At 44.0% G+C, this 20,647-nt stretch overlaps 1 protein-coding gene across 1 annotated transcript in view; it reads left to right on the forward strand.

The window, feature by feature from the left end:
* Positions 1 to 7,918, forward strand: part of KIF20B (kinesin family member 20B) — a 434,415-nt gene extending 426,497 nt beyond the window's left edge. Inside the window, exon 34 of the mRNA XM_069239865.1 lies at positions 7,727 to 7,918. Coding sequence (XP_069095966.1) covers positions 7,727 to 7,804 — 78 coding nt within the window. The 3' untranslated portion in view covers positions 7,805 to 7,918. The remainder of the gene's footprint in view (positions 1 to 7,726) is intronic.
* The last annotated feature ends 12,729 nt before the right edge of the window (positions 7,919 to 20,647 follow it).

The following is a 20,647-nucleotide window of genomic DNA, read 5'->3' on the forward strand; positions in this document are numbered from 1 at the left end:
GACATATACCATGGGTGCACTTTTGTGACTTTCTTTAAGAATTTGGGGCCACATGTAGGTAGGTTCAGATTTGCGACCCGCAAATTGCGAGTCGCAAATCCGAATGTAGGATGGTGTCCCTGACACCATCTGTGATTCGCAAGGGCTTCGCAAATGCACACCTCAGGAATAATCATGAGGTGGGTCGCAATTTGCGACCCCCTTGCAAATGGCGGCCTCACAGGGATGGTGGCCTGCTGGAGACAGCAGACCACCATGTCTGTGACTGCTTTTCAATAAAGCAGTTTTTTTTTTGTAACGCAGCCCGTTTTCCTTAAAGGAAAACGAGATGCATTACAAAAACAAAAAATGAAACGTTTTCGTTTCATTTTTTCAGAGCAGGCAGTGGTCCGCAGGACCACTGCCTACTCTGAAAAAATGTTTACAGTGACATTCACAATGGGGAAGGGGTTCCAGGGGGACCCCTTCCCTTTTGTGAAAGTGTTAGCACCCATTTGAAATGGGTGCAAACTGCGATTGGTTTGCGCCCGCGTTCGCAAAACAATCCTACATTGCACTGCAAGTCGCAATTAGGAAGGGAACACCCCTTCCTAATTGCGAGTCGCAAACCCGTTTTGCGATTCGGTAACCAGGTTACTGAATCGCAAAACTGGGTTTGTGCATAGCAATGTGCTTTTTGCACGTCGCAAACAGCGAAAGTCACTGTTTGCGACATGCAAAAAGCTACCTACATGTGGGTCTTGGTCCCTAATTAGGTCTGGTGTTAACAAAGACATTTTGTTTTTATTAAACTTCTATTTCTCTCTCTTTCGGCTGGCTTTACTGTGAGTGATCGCATTCTTCTCTTCCACAAGGAGCATATAGTCAGGAACTACAGTGGCAATCAGTGACGTAACGAAACTGGAGGGTGCCCCTTTGCAAAGAACATGGAGGAGCCCCCTCTCCAGGCTCACTCAGGACAGGTGCTGTGCTGAAGGGGCCCCTGGAAGGCGGCTGCGGGGCCTTTGTTATGCCACTGGTGGCAACGTGTGCTTTTAGAGTTCAAAAACATTTTGGTTTTTTTTTGCCAGTGTTTGTTAAAATGTTGAGGGCCTGGTAGCTCCCACAACAATAAAGTGTTACAAAAGCCATGTCAAAACAAGACACGCATTGATGAAACTAAAAGACTTATAAAAATATGTCAGATCAGTTGGCTTTGTAAGTGTTTGTTTATTTTCATGCTTCCCATAATCGTGTTGAAAATGGTTACACTGATTTTCCATTAGAAATATTTTTGGGAAATACTAGCATGCATCAAAACATTTTACTAAATGACACTTCATTTGCATCTAATCAGAGAGCATTCTGGGAGCATTATACTTAGCCTCATAGCCTAAACTTTTCAAACATGTGTACACGTTTTTGTTTTTTTTGTACTGGAACCAACGTCCGTAGTGAAGTGTGACCTTAAAACATTTATTTACAGCACTCACCCTAATAATGAAGGTTTTCAAATAATGAACCATAAATACAAGTTTGAACAGCATTATCTTTTGGAAACACATTACCTCAACTGCAGAGAGTTCCACTCTCTGTAAACAGGCAGCCAAAGGGTTTGTGCTGCAGAGGGTTGGGCCTACTTGTCCCAAGGACAAAGTAAACAATAAAAACTTGTTGCCCTTGACCCCAAACAAGATGTCCATAGGAATTCCACATCCCTGGCATCGACTTCCCTTTCAGGGCCCTAGTTTTGAGACACTAGTGGTCCGTGTTCTTCATGGCTGTGCTCTACTGGCGTGGAAAGTTGTGAAAAGAAACCGATGTCAGCGTGTCTGGGTGGTGCCTTTATTGGAACCGCACTCATGAAAATTCTTCTGGATAGCCTTTACGCCTGGGGAGAATTCAAAGGTAGGGAATCTGCAGCTAGATATAGTCTCTAATAGATAAGGCGTTACCAAAGGTAAGTAACTTGTCCAACAGTGGCATTGAGGGCATTGGAGAATTTGTAAAGCTGCAAGGCTTCAAAGATGCTAATGTGCAAAGTTGTTCTGTAGTCCGCACCCAAACACAAGACATGTTGTTCACTTCTGAGTTTTTAGAACACTTTACCTGTCTCACCAGACTATTGGGTTTCCAAAAAATTGATACATAATATTCATTCATAGCAGGGCCATTGGTCAGCAGGTGTCATCCATTATTTGTCATTCACATTTTGCTTCCACCCACTAAAGCATGCTGCATGGACTAGTTGGTAAACTCACTTTACAAACTGACTCCCTTGACGTTTAGGGACTACAAATTGCCTGTGCACATTGTTCATATCGACTTACAAATAGTTTCTTACTCTTATGTGACTAAGCTGGTTCAAAGTGCGCTTTTTTGTTTTATTGTTTTATGTAACCCTAAGTACTATTTATTTTGTCTGTGCTTCAGGTGCCAAGTTAGAGATTTATATTCTGGCTCCTTGTTAAAGTACCACATATAAAGTGTTTCAGTGACATTGTAGCTAGATGTGATGTGCGTACGGTGTTAGGTGGTGATTTATTTTGTTCACTTTCAAATATTAAAAATAAAATGCATGGGACAACTATAATGGCTGAAACTTAAAGTACTAATACAGTGATATCCTATGCTCTATTTAATTTGGGCCCAGTAGGTAACTCCTAATCGGGTCTCATTCTGGAACCCTATAAACCAGGATGGGCTTGACCATATTCCAAGGAACACTTACAATATTGTGGGAGGGGGATCCATATCTAAAAACACCTTAGAGACAACCCAGTTTCCCTTTAATATTGTGTGGCGTAGATATGGTTAGAATTGTTAGGGTGATTTGAAACACCATTTAGGGTGTATGAGTATTTCCCATACACCTTTTAATGTGTTGAAATGTTTCAGTCTCTAAATGTGTCCTCTTTGGACCTGGGCTTTAATAAGGACTGACATCTTCCCTGTTATCTGGTTATTGTTGTCTTTTTGTTAATAGCCAGGGTGTGTATGACGAAACATAACACAAAAATTAACATGCAGGCTTACTTGGCCAGGTGTAGAATGCACTTATTAGTGCCCTAATTAAACATCGATCTTCTGATCACTTCTAAACCGAATTCTAGTGTGCTAGGGAGTACTGTCCTCACCTAAAACTACATGCCACAACTGCAGAAATCCCTGTAACGTGACCAAATAAAACGTCTCCCTAGTGTCTTGCAGCTCTGCAATAAACGTGCCCTCATCCACCCAAAGGTGATCCGGGACATGGAGTTAAAGATGTACGTTACCAAACACATTTATGACCTTCTTGAATGCCTCACTCCAACTCGGGGATGCCGTCCCGCTTCCAAGATCATTCCCTGAGTAGTCATCTTTGCAATCAAAGCTGTCTATCAGTTGAAGTCCAAGTGCAAGCCTAAAAAAGTGAAGCTGGACTCAATCCCACTCCACTACTGTGAACCTATAGAAAAGGTGCCAGAGTGTCACTAAGTGAGTTATTTACTCCCGAGATCACCGGGCACAAAGCTGGTTCATCAGATGATCCTGGTGCTCCTAGAGTTCTCAGAGCCATTGACAGATGGAAGCCTTTAAGTGGTTATGCTGCAGATGTTTGGTGCACCAATGGTTTTCTACCCACTCGTTACATAGGTGGTATCTTTTACATGGATTTCCAAGATGCCGGTGGCCTTGACACCTCTGTGGATGCAGGGTTTGCCTCATTACATGAGCCACCAAGGGATTAAAGTGCCTTCTTTGCAGTGGTGGTCAGGTGGGGCGCCAAGGTACTAGATTCACAAATGCCCACAGTCAAGACCTAACAAACTTTCTTACTGATATTTTTCAGCCTGGGCTAGCCACATCAGAGGATTTCTTCCTTTTAATGAAACCTTCACAGATAGTTAGATGGCCTCTTGGTCAAAGACCTGATCCTCCCTAGCAGTGAATGGGCAGGAGGCCATTCATCACAGACAAGCTCCTGGAGGTCCTGTTTTTTAAAGAAATAAACATCCTTTATTAAGCTTAACCAATAAAGTGAATCCCAGTTCATTACACATGACTCCTATTGTTGGGGAGTCCAAGAGGATTGACATTTTTGGCAAGCCCATTTTTTCATTTGGTAGTCTACTATAGGAGTTGTTTAATGCTATCTGCATATTGTGGCCCTACACACATATGAGCAGCAAGATCTAGTTCACGGTCCCAGAAACCTGTAGGGCCTCCCTGGCTCATATAATTCAAGATGAACAAGTAGCAGCCAAATATGTTGTCTGCGCTGACCTGGATCTTAGATCCTCCTGATTGCCTGGGAAAGGGCATCATATCCACCACCGCCCCTCCCCCCCCAACACACACACACACACACACTCCTTCCCTTGCTGCAGCAGCCACCAAACTCTGTTAGTTTACCCTTTCTAGTGCCCCCCTTCCCCACCCATCCAGTGACAGGGAACAATCCAGCCCTTCTGGATCATATAAATAATTAAGTATGGCTTTGCATATCTTTGCTTTTTGTCCCACCAAGTCAAGTCCCCCAACCCACCATCAGAACGAATTTCAGAAGAGCACCTGCCCATCATTCTGCAGGAGGTGGTAGTCTTAGATTCCAAGGATGCTAACAAGAGGGTACCGTACTCAGAAGTGTGGTTACCCTCATTATCTCTCCTGGTGTTGAGAAAGGACGAAGGTCAATGGCCTTTTTAGGACCTTCACCCTAGGAATGCCTTCCTGCAGAACAACATTAAAAAATGCTCACGCTGGCCCAGATCATGTCTGCCCTGGAACCAGGCAACTGGATGGTGTCCTTGACTTGCAGGGAATGTATTTTCATATTTTCCGGCAGTCCCACAGACATTACGTGTTGTTTAAGGTGAGGAGCATTTTCAGTTTGCTGTGCTCCCTATAGCCCTCACCAACCCCCTCCGGGTGGTTGTGGCATATTTTCGGAGGTTGGAGATACCGGTCTCTCCCACCTCAAATGCTGTCTGTTGATGGCAGGTTTACCAAAGTCAGTTATACATCACTTCTAGAATGCGGTGAACCTCCTAAAATTGTTGGTATTCACTGTCAACAGTCAATTGTTACACCTGACTCCTACGCGGAGGCTTTCTCTTCATTGGAGCTGTCTTGAAGACAGCAAAGTTCTGGCCCTTCCCTCCACAACAGCGAGTCTAAGACATTCCGACTATGATTCCAATGTTTCTGCCTCGGTCTTGGATCAAGGTGAGAACAGCTCTGACGCTTTTTAACCTGTTAGCCTACTGCATCCTCCTTGTCAGCAACACCAAGTGGCATATGTTGTTTCCACAATGGAATCTGAAGTTCCTGTAGGTCCAGCATCAAGGATGTTTTTCAGATTTCAGGGGGATATGGCTTACCCGCTATAGTGGTTCCTGCTCAAACAAGTTTAGTCCAGTGGCTAGCCAGTCTCTCTTTCTAAAGCTGAGAGTGGTGGCAAACGTGTTCCTGTTGAGCCGTTGTGGCCATTTGGAGAAGGTGGAGAACAGAACACTTTGACCTTCAGCAGAAGCTCAACTCTGTCGGTATGATTGAGCTGTGGGCTATTTTGCTGGATCTGAAGGCCTTTCCTGCTGTCCATCAAGGGGAGGCTGGTGCAGGCTCTCGTAGACAACACCACTGCCTTGTAAGATTGCAACAGACAGTGCAGTAGGATTCTGGGTCCTGTGCCTCTGGAGTTAAATGGCATGTTAACGCATTTCCCTGATCGTGAGACTCCTGCTTGTGTCCCTGAAAGCCAAATCGGATGAGTTGAATAGGTGGCATCTGGCAATCAGGAGTGGCATCTACCTAGAGAGTCTGCTTAAGGTATCTTCTAGCAGTGAGGAGAACCCTAGCTAGATCTCTTTGCTGCTGTCAAACACATGCAATGTTGAAATTGTTTGTGCATTGGAGCTTCTGCAAGAACGCTTATCGGACTTTCATGCCTTTCTGCATTCAGCAGACTAACCATCCGTGTTTAAATCACCTCTTTGGATGATATATATATTCATTCATATCCAAAGTTTAACTCACATTTTCCCTCACAAGCCGTTTGCGATGTCACACTGGGACATTAAGTTGGTCTGGATGTTTCTCACATGTATGCCAATCAAGACGACACATAGTTGCTCGAGCAGCTCTTAACTTTGAAGACTGCCTTCCTCATCACAATTATGTGGGTAAACTCTAGGTAGTTTCAATTAAACTAACATAACCAGCTTTTTCCAGACAAGTTGATGCCAAAGTCTGGTAGCATTCTTGCTGAAAGTTTTGACTCCCTTTAACGTAAAGCAGTCCATCACCATGTGTTTTTTTTTTTTTTTGTTGCTCCGTCTCACCACTTGTAAGAGGAGGAAAGGCTCCATATGATGGATCCCAAAAGGGTGTTGTTTTACATTGTTCATTCCAAGGAACACCATGTAGACAATCCGTTTTTTTGGTTTTTTTGTGGGATTCTCTGGGACTAAGAAAGAGCGGGCTGTGCAGGAGAGGACCCCATTGAGGTGAGTGGTGCTCTGCATCAAGAACTACTTCACATTAGTCAAGAAGCAGCCTGAAGGTCTGACAGCACATTCCACCAGGGCTAAGGTTGCTACCGCTGCATTGACTTTTAGAGTACCTGTCCTGGACATCTGCAAGGCTGAAACATGGGCATCAACGCATATGTTCAAGAAGCATTACTGCCTTGACGGCCATGTCTGGTTGGAGCAACACTTCGCTTTGCTTGGGCCTGGAGGACGTTTTGGTCCGACTCCCCTCCATCTTGGGAGGTACTACTTTGGTGTCTGTCCTTAAGTGAAGAATCTGCTGTTGGAAGTACCCATCAGAAGAACAAGTTACTTACCATCAGGTCTAGGCAATGCTGAATGGGCTGGTCTGACAGATTAGTGTGTAGGCCTGTTTTTGGCTCCTTGTTGGCTCGTCTGTCTTTACAAGTTCACAACTGCATCAAATTCCCAAACTTGTGCCATTGTTTAGCTTCTCATTCACTAATGGGGACCACTTTCATTTTGGTGCTCAGCCATATTTTCTGTCCCAGTCTAACCCTGCTTACCTTTGGTAATGGTGAATACTTCTTTAAAAAAAAAAATCCTAAGCTCGAGATGGCACACTTGTACTAACATTTGTTCGTGCTCTGTGTCTGAAGATGTGGAATGGAAAATAATACACTGACCTGTGAAGTGATGGTGCTTATATGCTTCTCTGCTCAGTCTCTTCCGGGGGCTGCAGGGACACAACGCGAAGAAGCTTGGTGTCATCTAACAGCGTACTGGAGCACTGCTGAAAAGTTTCCAGATCCAGTCTCTGGTAGCTGGGAAGCAGTCTAGAAGGTGAGGTGAGGCTCTTTCTGGTTAGAGGATCCACCAGAAAGAACGTTGCCTGAAGTAAGTAAATTGTTCTTGTGTGCCACATTCGTACAATGAAAAACATATTTGCCCCCAGCTAACCAAGGCCAGAATTATAGGTAGAAATAAACTGCACCTAAAATGGTGGTTTGTTGCAGTGATAATGAAGCAAGCATGTTTATAAACATTTGGTGCCTTATATAATTTTTCTAAATTTGCATAATTGCTGTAATACAGACTGACTATAAAGTACATTTCTTTCAAAAGTGCCATTACACTTTACATTTGCAACGCCTTTTTTCCCTTCCGCTTTGGCCCCACGAAATGTCAAGTTTATCCTAAGGTCTTTACAAGAGAATCCAGAAACAATGTCTGCAGCACTAATCAATGTGTTTAATTATTTTTTTCTCTAGATTATTATGGATAAAAATACAAAGGAAAGTGATCACCTGATTATGAAGAGACGTCTACGGGCTAAAACAGGAAAATAGTTCGCTCTCAACTTGCAAACTGTTAATGTGTAAAAAAAAAAAAAAAAAGTTCTATAATGTAAATAATACAGATTGTTTGTTTTATGTAACCAATAAAAATGTTATGTACATTTTCCCTGAAATGTTATTACTGTGCTGTGTTGTGCTGGAACTGTATTACTTAAATATTAGGTGAAAACCATGAGATTTCAATAGTACTTTTTGGTCCAGAACATTCACGTTTCAGGTTTACAATTGCTCCGCTTATCCTGAAGAGGGCGCAGGCGACGCGTATTCGCCATTGAGTTCTGTTGTGTAAAGATATGCTACCCACCGTAAGATTGAAAGGCTTTTTAAAGTTAGGATACGATTGCATTCATTATTTAAGTGCATTGGTATAAAACGGAATGCCGTGGTCTATATGAACACTATTAGTACTAGCACTAACAAGTGAGGAGGTAAAGCCCCGACCTTTCATTTCTAGTGTGTGGAATAAAGAATTAAATTATTCTTATCCTGGACAGTCAGATTTATGTTTTTCCTCAGAAAGATTGATTTCGATTAAACGATTAATCAAAGGGTTTTGGACATAAAAGAAATAATGGTAGATTATAGTTGAAAGCGGGAGGGAGGACACAGCTTGGTCTACAAAAAACACAAAATTAGCCCAGATGCATTGTAGTAAATGCAGTATATAACACTAACCTAAGATGAAAGTCTTTAGTATTCACCATTTCTGGTATCTTTAGATGTGTTTCAGGAATGTTGTCCTTCAGTAGAGAGTAAGAAGCGAAATGTGGGGTGTTGGTAGTGGTGCTCAGTCTTCTCAGGTTTATTAACATTCCCAGAAGAGAGGTGCACCTGTGAACTCGTTAGCCAAAACACCAGGCAGCACGTCACGACGTGTTCTTCGCTGTGAGGACGTGTCAGTACGGACAATGCCTTGATATTTTTATGCTGATAAAACGTACTGTTTGCAAAGTTGTACACGTGAATTTACTGAGCGCCGTTATGGGCACTCTAAAATGTGACTGACAGTGGCTGTGCAACACAAAATACATGTAGCCCAGGTGGCACGCGGAGATCTGCAAGACGCGTGTACTACATGAATACTGGTCAATCTGGGTAGGATGGTGTTAATGCTGGGGAAGCCCACTCCTCGCCTTCAATAGTTACTACAACTTCCCCCTACAACCTCTCTTCTGCTCCGTCAATCCCACACTAGCTAATACCCATCCCTTTTCTGGGTTCATTCCAATGCAGCGCCTTTTTCATCTCTCCTCCCTGTTATCTCCCTTCATCTGCCGCAACTATCTGCTGTTGGTAGCCCTCTCCGTTTCTCCTGCTTCACTCCCTCCTCGATCAATCCTTCCTCCGGTCACCCTTTTTGCTTCCTTCTACTTACCGTGGGCTTGATGGCTCAGCGAACGAAGGTCACAGGGTTGTTCGTTTGGGGCCGCTCGGCCCACCTTCAGCCTTCCAATGTCGATAAAATCCTCTAATTCATCAACTGCCCTCCGCTGCGCTGCGTAGCTAGACACAGTAAACATTGTTTCCAGTGGCGTGATCTTTGTGTTGGTTGAGAGGCAGAGAATATAGGAGAGGGGTGTTATCCTACTGTGAGCTTCAATAAGAATCGCTCAGTGTGTCATGATCTATGCACCATATAGCTGTATTTTACATGCCATTTCCTCCAGAGAAATCCACTTTCCATGATCGAAGAGGCTCTTTCAAGGGAAAACCAGCCCTGATCTGAAAGAGTAGACATAAAACAGGAACTGAATTGTTATAAAATAAGTATCAAGGAGACAGGGTGAGTTGAGTTCCAAGGCATGTAAATTCAGTTTCAGTGCATGTTTGCTCCAGGGTTTAATGTCTTTATTCGTATAATCATAACTACACTTTCACAATTGCTTTATTATCTTTCTTGCCTTCTCAAATTTGCTCACAAATACACCATTCACCCATTTTCGTTAAAAAAAAATTCTTGCAGGAAAATCCCCTTCGAGCCCCACTTATGACAATAGGATGCACTCCCTACGCTCACTCGCCACAGGCACTCAACCAAAACTTTTACGCCCCACCACTTTTAAATGTCATGAGCCGCCACTGTCCATATGTTCAGAAAGTACAACAGTCCATCCTTCGGGGCGGTTATTGCTGTGGTATCTGTTCTAAGGTAAGGAATCTGCAGTTAGAAGTCTCTTCCAGAAGAACAAGTTACTTACCTTCAGAAATGCCTTTCCTGGTGGAGACTGTAATCACAGATTACTCCCTGACCCTTCCTTCCCTCCCACCATGTGAACTGGAATCTTTCTACTGAAACTGCTCCTTAGATCAAGCACACTAGTTACAACTATTCTGATGTGACTACACCTTTTAGTGTGGAATGTGTCACAAAAGAAACTGACATCTGGTGCATATAAAGGCATCGTATCTGGTGTGGACGACCACACAAAGCTGTCAGGACCACTTTCCGCCATGCAGAGAGTGCGCTCAGGTTTTTATGTATCCAGTCTGATACCTGGGAAATATTGTAAGGTAAGGAATCTGGGGTTAGTGTCTCTACCAGAAAAAAGAAATTACCCAAAGGTAAGTAACTTGATTGTTATGCCCCAAAGGGTTTGGACTTGACCTTTTCCTTATTCATGTGCTTTGAGCACATGCACAACTGTTCTTTAAGGCTTTTGATGCTTAAACTGTCTTGCTTTTTGCTATTACATCAGCACGCCGCATGAGTGACCTGCGGGTGCTTTTGCTGCAACGATTCTACCCCTTCTTTACAGAAAATTGTTACGGAGGACCCCGGTGGTCTTCCTACCAAAGGGTGTCTCTCCCTTCAATTTTGGCCAATAAGTCACTGCCAATGTTTTTTTGCCCTACCACACCCCTCGCAAAAGAAAAAGGGTCTCCATCGCTTTGACCCTCAAAAGGCTCATAGGTTTTTCATTGCACCCCGATAAAGGGCACTCAAGTGGACGATCAGGTCTTTGTCAGGCTTCTCTGGGTTAAAGAAAGGCACGGATGTGCAAAACAGGGCCATGTCTACTTGGATAGCCCTCTACATCAAACCCTGCTACGCACAGGCTAAGAATCAGCTACCTGATGGCTCCTTCCACCAGGGCCAAGGTGGCAAAAAAGGCTTTTTACAAGAGGGGTGCCTGCTGTATACGTCTGTCAGGCCGTGACGTGGGCATGTATGTGTATTTTCATGAAACACTGCTACCTTGACTATAAGGTCAGGTGGGAAGATCACTTTTTCCAGTAAGTTAAAGAGGACTTTATGGTCCACTTGCGAGATCCGCCACCTGTTAGGGGTGTGGCTATGGTATCTATTCTATAAAAAAAAGAGGAATCTTTGGTTACAAACCTCCACGAGAATAAGTTAGTTGCCTTCTGTAATGCTCTTTCTACTGCATACTCTATCTAACCGCACATTACATCACACCTCGCTGCTCTGTAGAGTGGCCTATTCATTTATTTTACTTAGTTTATTTATGGGTTTTTGTAATAAAAAGCACAACTATTGCTCCAAAGAAGTCACTTGGCGCTTGAACTAAGGCCTGTAGCGAGAGCGAGAAGCACATGCAATTATTCCCAGAAGAAGCAAGTTTTTGTCACGATTCACCCTGGGCTTACCGTCGAGGTTGGAGAGAGGTGGGGAGTGGCCCTGGTTCCTCCAAGTCCTGCTCTGGCCGAGGTAGGGGCGACCCCTTCCGGTAGCCATGGTGCTGTTTGACAATAGTAAGCCACTACAGTCCGTGCCCTCCAGAAGGAGTCCCAGAGGAAAAACACCAAAAAGGTAAAAAACCTCCAACAGGAACTCCCTGAAACAGAAGGAGGACACAAGGACGTTAGGACTTAAGATTCTGGAATTCAGGAATTCTGGAGACGGAAGACAGATCAAGAACAACTGGCGCCACAAGAGGAAACCAGCCGGAGCGTGACCACCACCACAGGAGTGTTGCAACGCAATGAGAAGAAAGATAGATTCCCCTTATAATACCCCTAGACAGGAAGTGGAAAACAGGAAGTAGTAAAACCACCATCTTGGTTTGGGAAAAAGATCAGAACTAGAATAGAAAACATGCTCCTAAGAAAAGGGAAATAATGCATGCAGGGAAAAGAGGTAGTGAACAGCATGCTGGGAAGGGGAAAAGCATGCATAAAAATGAGCCATGTGCATGCATACGGCTTTTGGCCGTGTAAAAGGTAAGTGGTGGCAAGGAGGGTTCCCCGGGGAATCCCTGATGTGTTTTAATTAATTAAATGTGCTGAGCGCGGCAAGTATCGAGACCCGACTCGGGGTCTTCTATCCTGCCGCGCCTGTCCTGGAACTGGCGGCCGGAGAAATGGGCCGTGGCGTGTGCCGTGACCCTGAATCCGAGCCGCGGCTTTCCCCGGGGTCTGCCCGCGGGCTGCCGCGTTCCCTGCATGTTGCGCCACAACGGCCCTAGTACGCTGCCGCGGCGCAACAGTAGGTCCCCCCCCCCCCCCCCCCAAGGCCCCAGGCTTGTGAGGAAAAAGTCGGAAAAAACAACGGACCAAAAGAGGGGCATGAACCGAAAGGGCATCTTCCCAGGAACACTCACTCATAGGGTAGCCTTTCCAATGAACAAGATATTGGAGGCGCCCATGGAAAAACCGAGAGTTACAGATTTCCTGGACCTCGTATTCGGGTACATTATCAATCAGCAGAGGAAGAGGACAGGAGAATTGTCTGTGAAAAGGATCAGGAAGGTAAGGTTTGAGTTGTGAGACCTGGAACACAGGATGTATTTTCCAAGTCTGGGGCAGACGAAGACGCACAGACACCGGATTGATCTTCTGGAGAATCAGGAATGGACCATAATAACGAGGTTTAAATTTGTTCTGGGTAAGTCGGAGAGGCAAAAATCTAGAGGAAAGCCAAACCTTATTGTGGACCTGATACTGTGGAGCCTCACAACACTTTTTATCAGCCATCCTTTTCATGCGTGACTTAGTGGCTACAAGGTTAGAATGGATAACACGTTGGACACCCCGTAGTTGCTGAACATATGAGGAGATGGCAGGAAGATTGGAAGTATCTTTCAGAGGAGTTGGAAAAGCCTTAGGATGGAAACCGTAAGACCCATAGAAAGTGGAGACTTTCAAGGCACTGTGTATTGAGTTGTTGTAGGAGAATTCTGCAAGTGGTAAATAGGTAGACCAATTACTCTGCGTAGCATTGCAGAAGCTGCGTAAATATTGTTCGAGGCCTTGATTTAGTCGTTCCGTCTGTCCATTAGTTTGAGGATGGAACCCTGATGATAAGGCCACTTCTATTCCCAGGGTCTTACAGAATTGTTTTCAGAACCGGGAGATATATTGAGGACCCCGATCTGAGATAATGACCTGAGGTAGTCCATGAAGCCGGAAGATCTCCTGCGTAAAGATTTGGTTTAGTTCCTTTGCCGTTTGGTAGTTTTCTTAACGCCGTGAAATGTGCCATCTTAGTGAAGGAATCAACGGTCACCATTATTACTCGATTTCCAACTAAAGAGGGTAAAGAGCACATAAAATCAGTGGAGATAGTGTGCCATGGACCTGGGGGAACAGGTAATGGGCGAAGTAATCCTACTGGTTTAGTACGGGGTGTCTTGGCTTGTGCACATATGGGACAGGATGGCACATAGTCTTCAGTATCCGCCTTGAGAGTGGGCCACCAGAAGGAGCGAAGCAGAAGCTCTTGGGTAGCTTTCATTCCGCGATGACCTGCGATGGGGGAATCGTGGCACATACGTAGGGCTTCTGTCTGGACTAACTTAGTGGGTACGAACAGGGCTTTGTTATGGTAATAGTATCCTTGATCTATATGAAGTTGCGGGCGCAACTTGTTCATCTCTGTAGTTTCCAGACGGGAATATTCGGACTTGACCTGGTCTAGAAATGTCTGTACTAAACCAATGATCTTGTTACTTTCGAATAGGTTCTGTACAGGAGAATCGCTACACTCAGGGTAACGCCGAGACAAGGCATCGGCCAAGATATTCTGAGAACCAGGGATGTATGTGATGTAAAAATCATATTGACTGAAAAAGAAAGCCCATCGAGCCTGCCGGCTATTCTGACACTGAAAGTTTCTCAAGCATTGTAAGTTTCGGTGATCTGTCCGGGCTTCAAAAGGTTCTTTCGAGCCCATCAGGAAGTGTCTCCATTCCGTGCACGCGGTCTTCAAGGCGAGTAACTCTCGTTCTAACACTGAATAATTCCGCTCTGAATCGGATAATATGTGTGAAAGGTAGAATACAGGGTGCTCTAACTCATCATCGTCTTGTTTCTGTAGTAAGGCAGCCCCTATGGCTCTTTCGGAGGCGTCTGCGACAATGATGAACTGTTTGTTGGTGTCTGGGTGCCGTAAAATGGGAGCTTGAATGAAGGCTTTCTTTAATTCTTGAAAAGCCAACTCTGCGTCTTGTGTCCAACAAAAACTCTTCCTTAGATTGTCTTTTTTAAGGGTTTGAGTAATATAACTGGTTCTCTGGGCAAAGTCCGCTATAAATTGTCGATAGAAATTGGCCAATCCCAAAAAACACTGAGTTTCTTTGATGGAAGAGGGGGACGGCCAATCCAGTATAGCTTGAACCTTATCTGAATCCATGGCAACCCCAGTTTGGTTAATGCAATATCCCAAGTATTTTACCTCTGTTCGGTCAAACTCGCATTTTTCTGGTTTGCAGAATAAATGGTGTTGTCTGAGTCTCTCTAGGACTTGGAGAACATGTTTAGTGGGTTGTTCTGGGTGGACAGAAAATATTAAAATGTCGTCTAGATAAACAACCACTGTTTGCTGTAGAAGATCAGAAAAGATAGAGTCCATGAATCTTTGAAAAATGGAGGGGGCATTGGTGAGCCGAAATGGCATTACTCGGTATTCATAGTGACCGAAAGGTGTTCTGAAGGCGGTCTTCCACTCATCCCCTTCCTTTATCCTTAAAAGATGGTATGCTCCTCTAAGATCCAACTTGGTGAATCTCTTTGCCCCTCTGACAGCTTCTAAGATGTCCTTAATAAGAGGTAGCGGGTACCAATCCTTAGTAGTGATTTTGTTTAATCCTCTAAAATCAATACAGGGACGCAAGTCTTTCGTCGTCTTTGGCACAAAGAAGAGAGGAGCCCCTGCAGGTGAAGAGGAGGGAGCAATCAATCCACTCTGTATGTTCTCCTCTAGGTATTCCTTGAGGATCTGCTTCTCAAGTTCTGTTAGAGAGTACATTCGCCCAAAAGGAACCACGGCATCTGGTTCCAAAGGAATGGCGCAATCGTATTCTCTATGGGGTGGCAGTTCAGGTCTTTCTGGTTTCTGGAATACATCGGCATATTCTTGATAATGTCTGGGTACTCCCTGTAGGACGTTAATAGAACATCCCACCTTAGAGGGTGCTGTTAAGAGACTCTTTGGGGACCAATAGTCTCCTGCTAAGTAGCAGTGGTGTTGGCAGAAGTGAGAGGATAAAGAAATGGTTCTTGTTTCCCAGTTAATGTAAGGGTTATGCCGAGTGAGCCATGGAATTCCCAGGATCATAACGTGATGTGGTGAAGAAATCAAATCAAAAGAAAGGTTTTCTTGATGTTTCCCGAATTGGAGACATAGGGTATGGGTGGTATACTGTACTGGTCCTGAGGCCAAGAGTGATCCATCCACCATGTGGACTTGTTCTGGTACTTCCTTAGGTATTTGCAAAATCTGTCTTTCCCTGGCCCAAGCTTCATCTAGGTAGATACCACTGGCTCCACAGTCCAGCAAGGCCAGCGCCCTTTCTTCCCGGCCATCAGTTAAGTGGAGGATAACGGGTAAAAGGAAAAGAGCAGTTCCTTCCTCCCTTGAGGAACAAATGGAAGGTATTTCGCAATATCCCGTCCTCACCCTTCTCACTGAGGACGGGAATTGGCGTTTCCCAAAGGCTTGGCTGGAAGTACGGGACATGTGCGAATTAGATGACCAGCAGCACCACAATACAGACAAAGTCCTTTCCTTCGTCTGTTTTCTCGCTCCCTAGATGATAATGGCCCTCGAGTCATATCGATTTGCATAGGCTTTTCATCGGTAGCACCCTTAGTTTCAGGACGAACCTCCTCGGAACGATGAGGAAGGGTGCGGGACGTCACCGAGTGTTATGGTAAGCGACTCTTCTTTCTCTCCATTCTTCGCTCATTTAACCGATATTCTATCGTCAAGGTCTGATCCATTAATCCCTTAAGATTCTCTATTCTGGCAGAGTGCACCAGTTCGTCCTTAATGTCCTCTCTGAGACCCCTGCGAAACAGGGTCACCAAGGTACGTTCCACCCAGGAAGTCTCTGCTGCCAATTGTCTGAAACGAGTGATGTATTGTAATACGTCCTGATTTCCTTGTTGAATATCGCAGAGAGCTTCTTCTGCTGAAGACTCAAGTCCAGGGCGCTCAAACATCTGCTTAAGGGCAGTGACAAAGCTGGAATAATTAGACAAGCTAGGGTCGTTGCTTGTCACTAAAGAGTGGCCCATGGTAAAGCTGGGCCAGATAGGGCGCTAAACAAATACCCCCCTTTGGTCTTGTCTTGCCTAAATTGTGAGGGGTGGAATGCGAAATAGACCGTCAAGGCATCCAGGAACTCTCTTAATTTGTTAGGATCCCCGGAGAAACGAGGCGTAGTGGCGGAGACCGTAGGAACATCAGTGGTTAGAGGCAAAGGCTTGTCGGTAGACAGTGTTTTCGGTACGTAGCTGTTGGAGTTCTTGGGCCTGTTGTTGTATAGTCAAGAGCAGGGTTTGGCTTGTTGGTTCGGTACTCATCACTGGACTCTCCATGGTTCCGGACTGCAACTGGAGTTTTGGGCGTTGCAATCTGTCACAATTCACCCTGGGCTTACCGTCGAGGTTGGAGAGAGGTGGTGAGCGGCCCTGGTTCCTGCAAGTCGTGCTCTGGCCGAGGTAGGGGCGAACCCTTCCGGTAGCCACGGTGCTGTTTGACAATAGTAAGCCACTACAGTCCGTGCCCTCCAGAAGGAGTCCCAGAGGAAAAACCCCAAAAGGGTAAAAAAAAAAACCTCCAACAGGAACTCCCTGAAACAGAAGGAGGACACAAGGACGTTAGGACTTAAGATTCTGGAATTCAGGAATTCTGGAGACGGAAGACAGATCAAGAAAAACTGGCGCCACAAGAGGAAACCAGCCAGAGCGTGACTACCACCACAGGAGTGTTGCAACGCAATGAGCAGAAAGATAGATTCCCCTTATATACCCCTAGACAGGAAGTGGAAAACAGGAAGTAGTAAAACCACCATCTTGGTTTGGGAAAAAGATCAGAACCAGAATAGAAAACATGCTCCTAAGAAAAGGGAAATAATGCATGCAGGGAAAAGAGGAAGTGAACAGCATGCTGGGAAGGGGAAAAGCATGCATAAAAATGAGCCATGTGCATGCATACGGCTTTTGGCCGTGTAAAAGGTAAGTGGTCGCAAGGAGGGTTCCCCGGGGAATCCCTGATGTGTTTTAATTAATTAAATGTGCTGAGCGCGCTGAGCGCGGCAAGGATCGAGACCTGACTCGGGGCCTTGTATCCTGCTGCGCCTGTCCTGGAACTGGCGGCTGGAGAAATGGGCCGCGGCGTGTGCCGCGACCCTGAATCCGAGCCGCGGCTTTCCCCGCGGTCTGCCCGCGGGCTGCTGTGTTCCCTGCATGTTGCGCCGCAGCGGCCCTAGTACGCTGCCACGGCGCAACAGTTTTTTAAGCTTTCTTGAAAATGGTAATCTGTTGTAAAGTACCAATCTCAAGAGGCATTTTATTCTACAGAGTGAGGGTTTGACAAAGATGTTGGGATCTGACCTAATATAGATTTTGCACATAATACTGAAAGTTTTAAGTAAAACATGCTTCTGGCCTGGAAACCGGTGATGTTGGCGAAGATAGGTTGAGGCAAACTTTTTTGTAATATAGCTGTGACCCGGGCATTTTGGATTTTTGCAGTCGGCAAATGGAAGTCATTGGAGGGTGTGATTAGACTCCGTTTTCATAGGCTAACTATGATTGGACATAACCATGGCAACAATGATTTTAAGAGTGAAGGATAAGAAAGGCAAAATGTGTCTTAGCATCCTAATATGATAACTTGATTTTTATCTGTTTCTTCGAGCCTGAGTTTTTATTCTAGAATAATTCCAAGGTCCTGGACTGCAGTTATTGGCTGGGGATAATTGCTGAGATCAGATGGCCACGGTGAGGCATCCCATATAAGTCTTTTATAGACTAAAGGATTTTGAATTTATTGGGATATAATTTGACAAAGTTATGTCCCATCCAGGTGACAATGGCTTCAAAAAATGTCCCAAGATAAAAGATCTGCACACTGTGGTGAGACAATGTGCATTACGCTCCATGTCATAGGGCACGAAGGAGAACCGTACAAAAAACTAACATCTGATAGACATCTAGCTGCAACTAGGAATCTTCCCCAGGCGCCAGCCTGGATCTGGAAACATTTTATCCCTTTTGACGTCTGGGCGTCAGCAGAGAGCGTTGTTTGACTCCGTAATGAAATCGCACTCTGGATGTTATGTCTACAGAGTCTATATAACACCCCCGCCTACGTGCTGATGCTGGTTTCTACCGTGACTGTTTTCCGTGCTCAGAATTTGGAGTCACAATAGAAACCAGCAATGGAAACAGTGTGCTGGAAATACAGACACCTTTGTGTCAATTATCACCTAAGTCTTAAGCCCAGGTGTAGATTAACAAAATGAAATCTATGAAGACCACAGAGGAACTCAGTTTGTAGAACGGGGAGCAAGGGAGGGTCGTTAAGGAATCTGCAGCTAGATCCTGTCTCTACCAGGTACATTGTTACAGGAGGTAAGTAATCTGGTCATCTGATAGAGCCATCCAGCCGCAGATTCCTTAATTTAGAATCGGATACCAAAGCATAAAACCCCAGAGGAGGGCTGCAAACTGAGACCCTCGAAAGTTGTCAAGCAACATTTAAATTGGTCGAGAACCAGAGTAAAAGACTGGAAAAGAAGAAAAATGAGGGAAAATAAAAATGTATTCTACAACATCTCAACCTGTGGAAGCACAGGTGAACAACACCATAAAACGAGAGCACAAAAAGAAGCTCATACATGTTAGAGCATAGAATAAAGATATCCACGTTAACATGACAATCGTGTTAGAAGCAACTATCACAGTGGAAGCATTTTAGCCAGAAGGAAAGCTGATTTAGTACTGGAGAAAAAGACTAAGTACTTGAAGAAATTCCCTATGAGGAAGAACCTCCTCATTAGGAAAAGAATTCGTGAAAAGAGAACTGTAAGAAAAGGGATAGAAAACTGGGAAGAAAATTATGTTCTGAGAACAGGAGCGGTCTAGAAAAATGAGAAAAGACTGACCTATAGAAGGCATGTGAGTCTTAACATATTGCAGTACCAAGGACTCTACAGAGCGACCACTGAATAGGAGTCAGGAATCATAAAGAAAACATGCATGAACTGGGTTTAGTACCCCAAATTCCGCTTATAATAGTTGATCAATCCTGTTGTTATGATGTGTCTTTTCCAAGATGATAATGAAAATATACATTAAAATGCTTTCCAACCACCATTGTTGTTAATTGAGCATGGTGGTCTCCTCTACATTCTTTCATTCCTGGTCGCAACAATACTGGGTTAGTTCTCTATGAATGTGTCCTGCACTTAAAATATTAATTTAAATTATGAATCTAAATTAACTAAGGTGAATTAATAATTTAAGTTGTGAAAAAACTCATAAGATGGAACAAACTATATAAGTAAAACTCACGTTTCATGTAGTTATCAAAGTATCATATATATCAATACAATGTGAATATATCAGTTCATATGCACACATGTGTAAACCACTATCACTAGGAGACCTTTGTATTAGTATTAAATCACAAGTGATATCTGGAAAACCCTTTATGTCCTGAAAAATATATACCTGTTTGGCGTACTGAATTGATAAGTAACGAGAAACTCCAGGTCCCTATTTTCCAATTCTCAGATTTGCTTCTTACTACTGCCAAATCCAGTAAAACCAATTGTGTATATTATACTATGTAAATATCAGTGAACAGTTGAGGGCATTGAAACAGCATTATGAACGTTATCCGATTGTGCAACATATTAGGACATGTGATACACAGGAAACACATAAGGAGTTCCAATTTTTTGAGATTGAGCATGTATCTAAGGACCCCCGGGGTGGCAACAGGGAATTACATCTCAGAAGGAGAGAATCACTATGGATTATATGTCAGGGCGGTTGAGGATGGATTGAATACGGATCAGGAACTTGAGTATTTTTGGGGTAATTAATACGGGTGCATGTATAAACTGTTGGAATGATATCAATTTTGGACAGTCATAGTATTTTAGACGTTTGGTTGTTTTGACCACTTTATTAGTATGGATCAATAAATTTTAATTATTTTCATTGTAATTGATTGCACACATGTGGAACGAAATAATCAATATTCTGTGGAACTGTGGTTATAATGGTTATCATTAACATGATACCTCATATTTAGTGCACTTACAGAATAGGGCTTGTCCTCGTTACCTTATTTTTGTTACAATTTTTTTTAAAGCAAAACATCATTATATAGGCTGCATAGTGGGTGGCTTGCATGTTTCTGCTTGATTAGGTGATTTTGAAAGCATTAGTTCTCTTTGGGAAATCGGCGTTCTGTTGAACCAGTTTTGTTTTCTTTGGTTGATTTCAGTTTATAATTTAATTTAAATTACAAATAGATTATTCTTTATTAAGGCATAACTTGGGCATTTTGCGGATAATGGTTATAGCTGTTTTGATTTACTACGGGTAAGCTCTAAGGATCGACACCATGATGGA

Source organism: Pleurodeles waltl, chromosome 6, assembly GCF_031143425.1.
Source record: "Pleurodeles waltl isolate 20211129_DDA chromosome 6, aPleWal1.hap1.20221129, whole genome shotgun sequence".
Classification (NCBI taxonomy): domain Eukaryota; kingdom Metazoa; phylum Chordata; class Amphibia; order Caudata; family Salamandridae; genus Pleurodeles; species Pleurodeles waltl.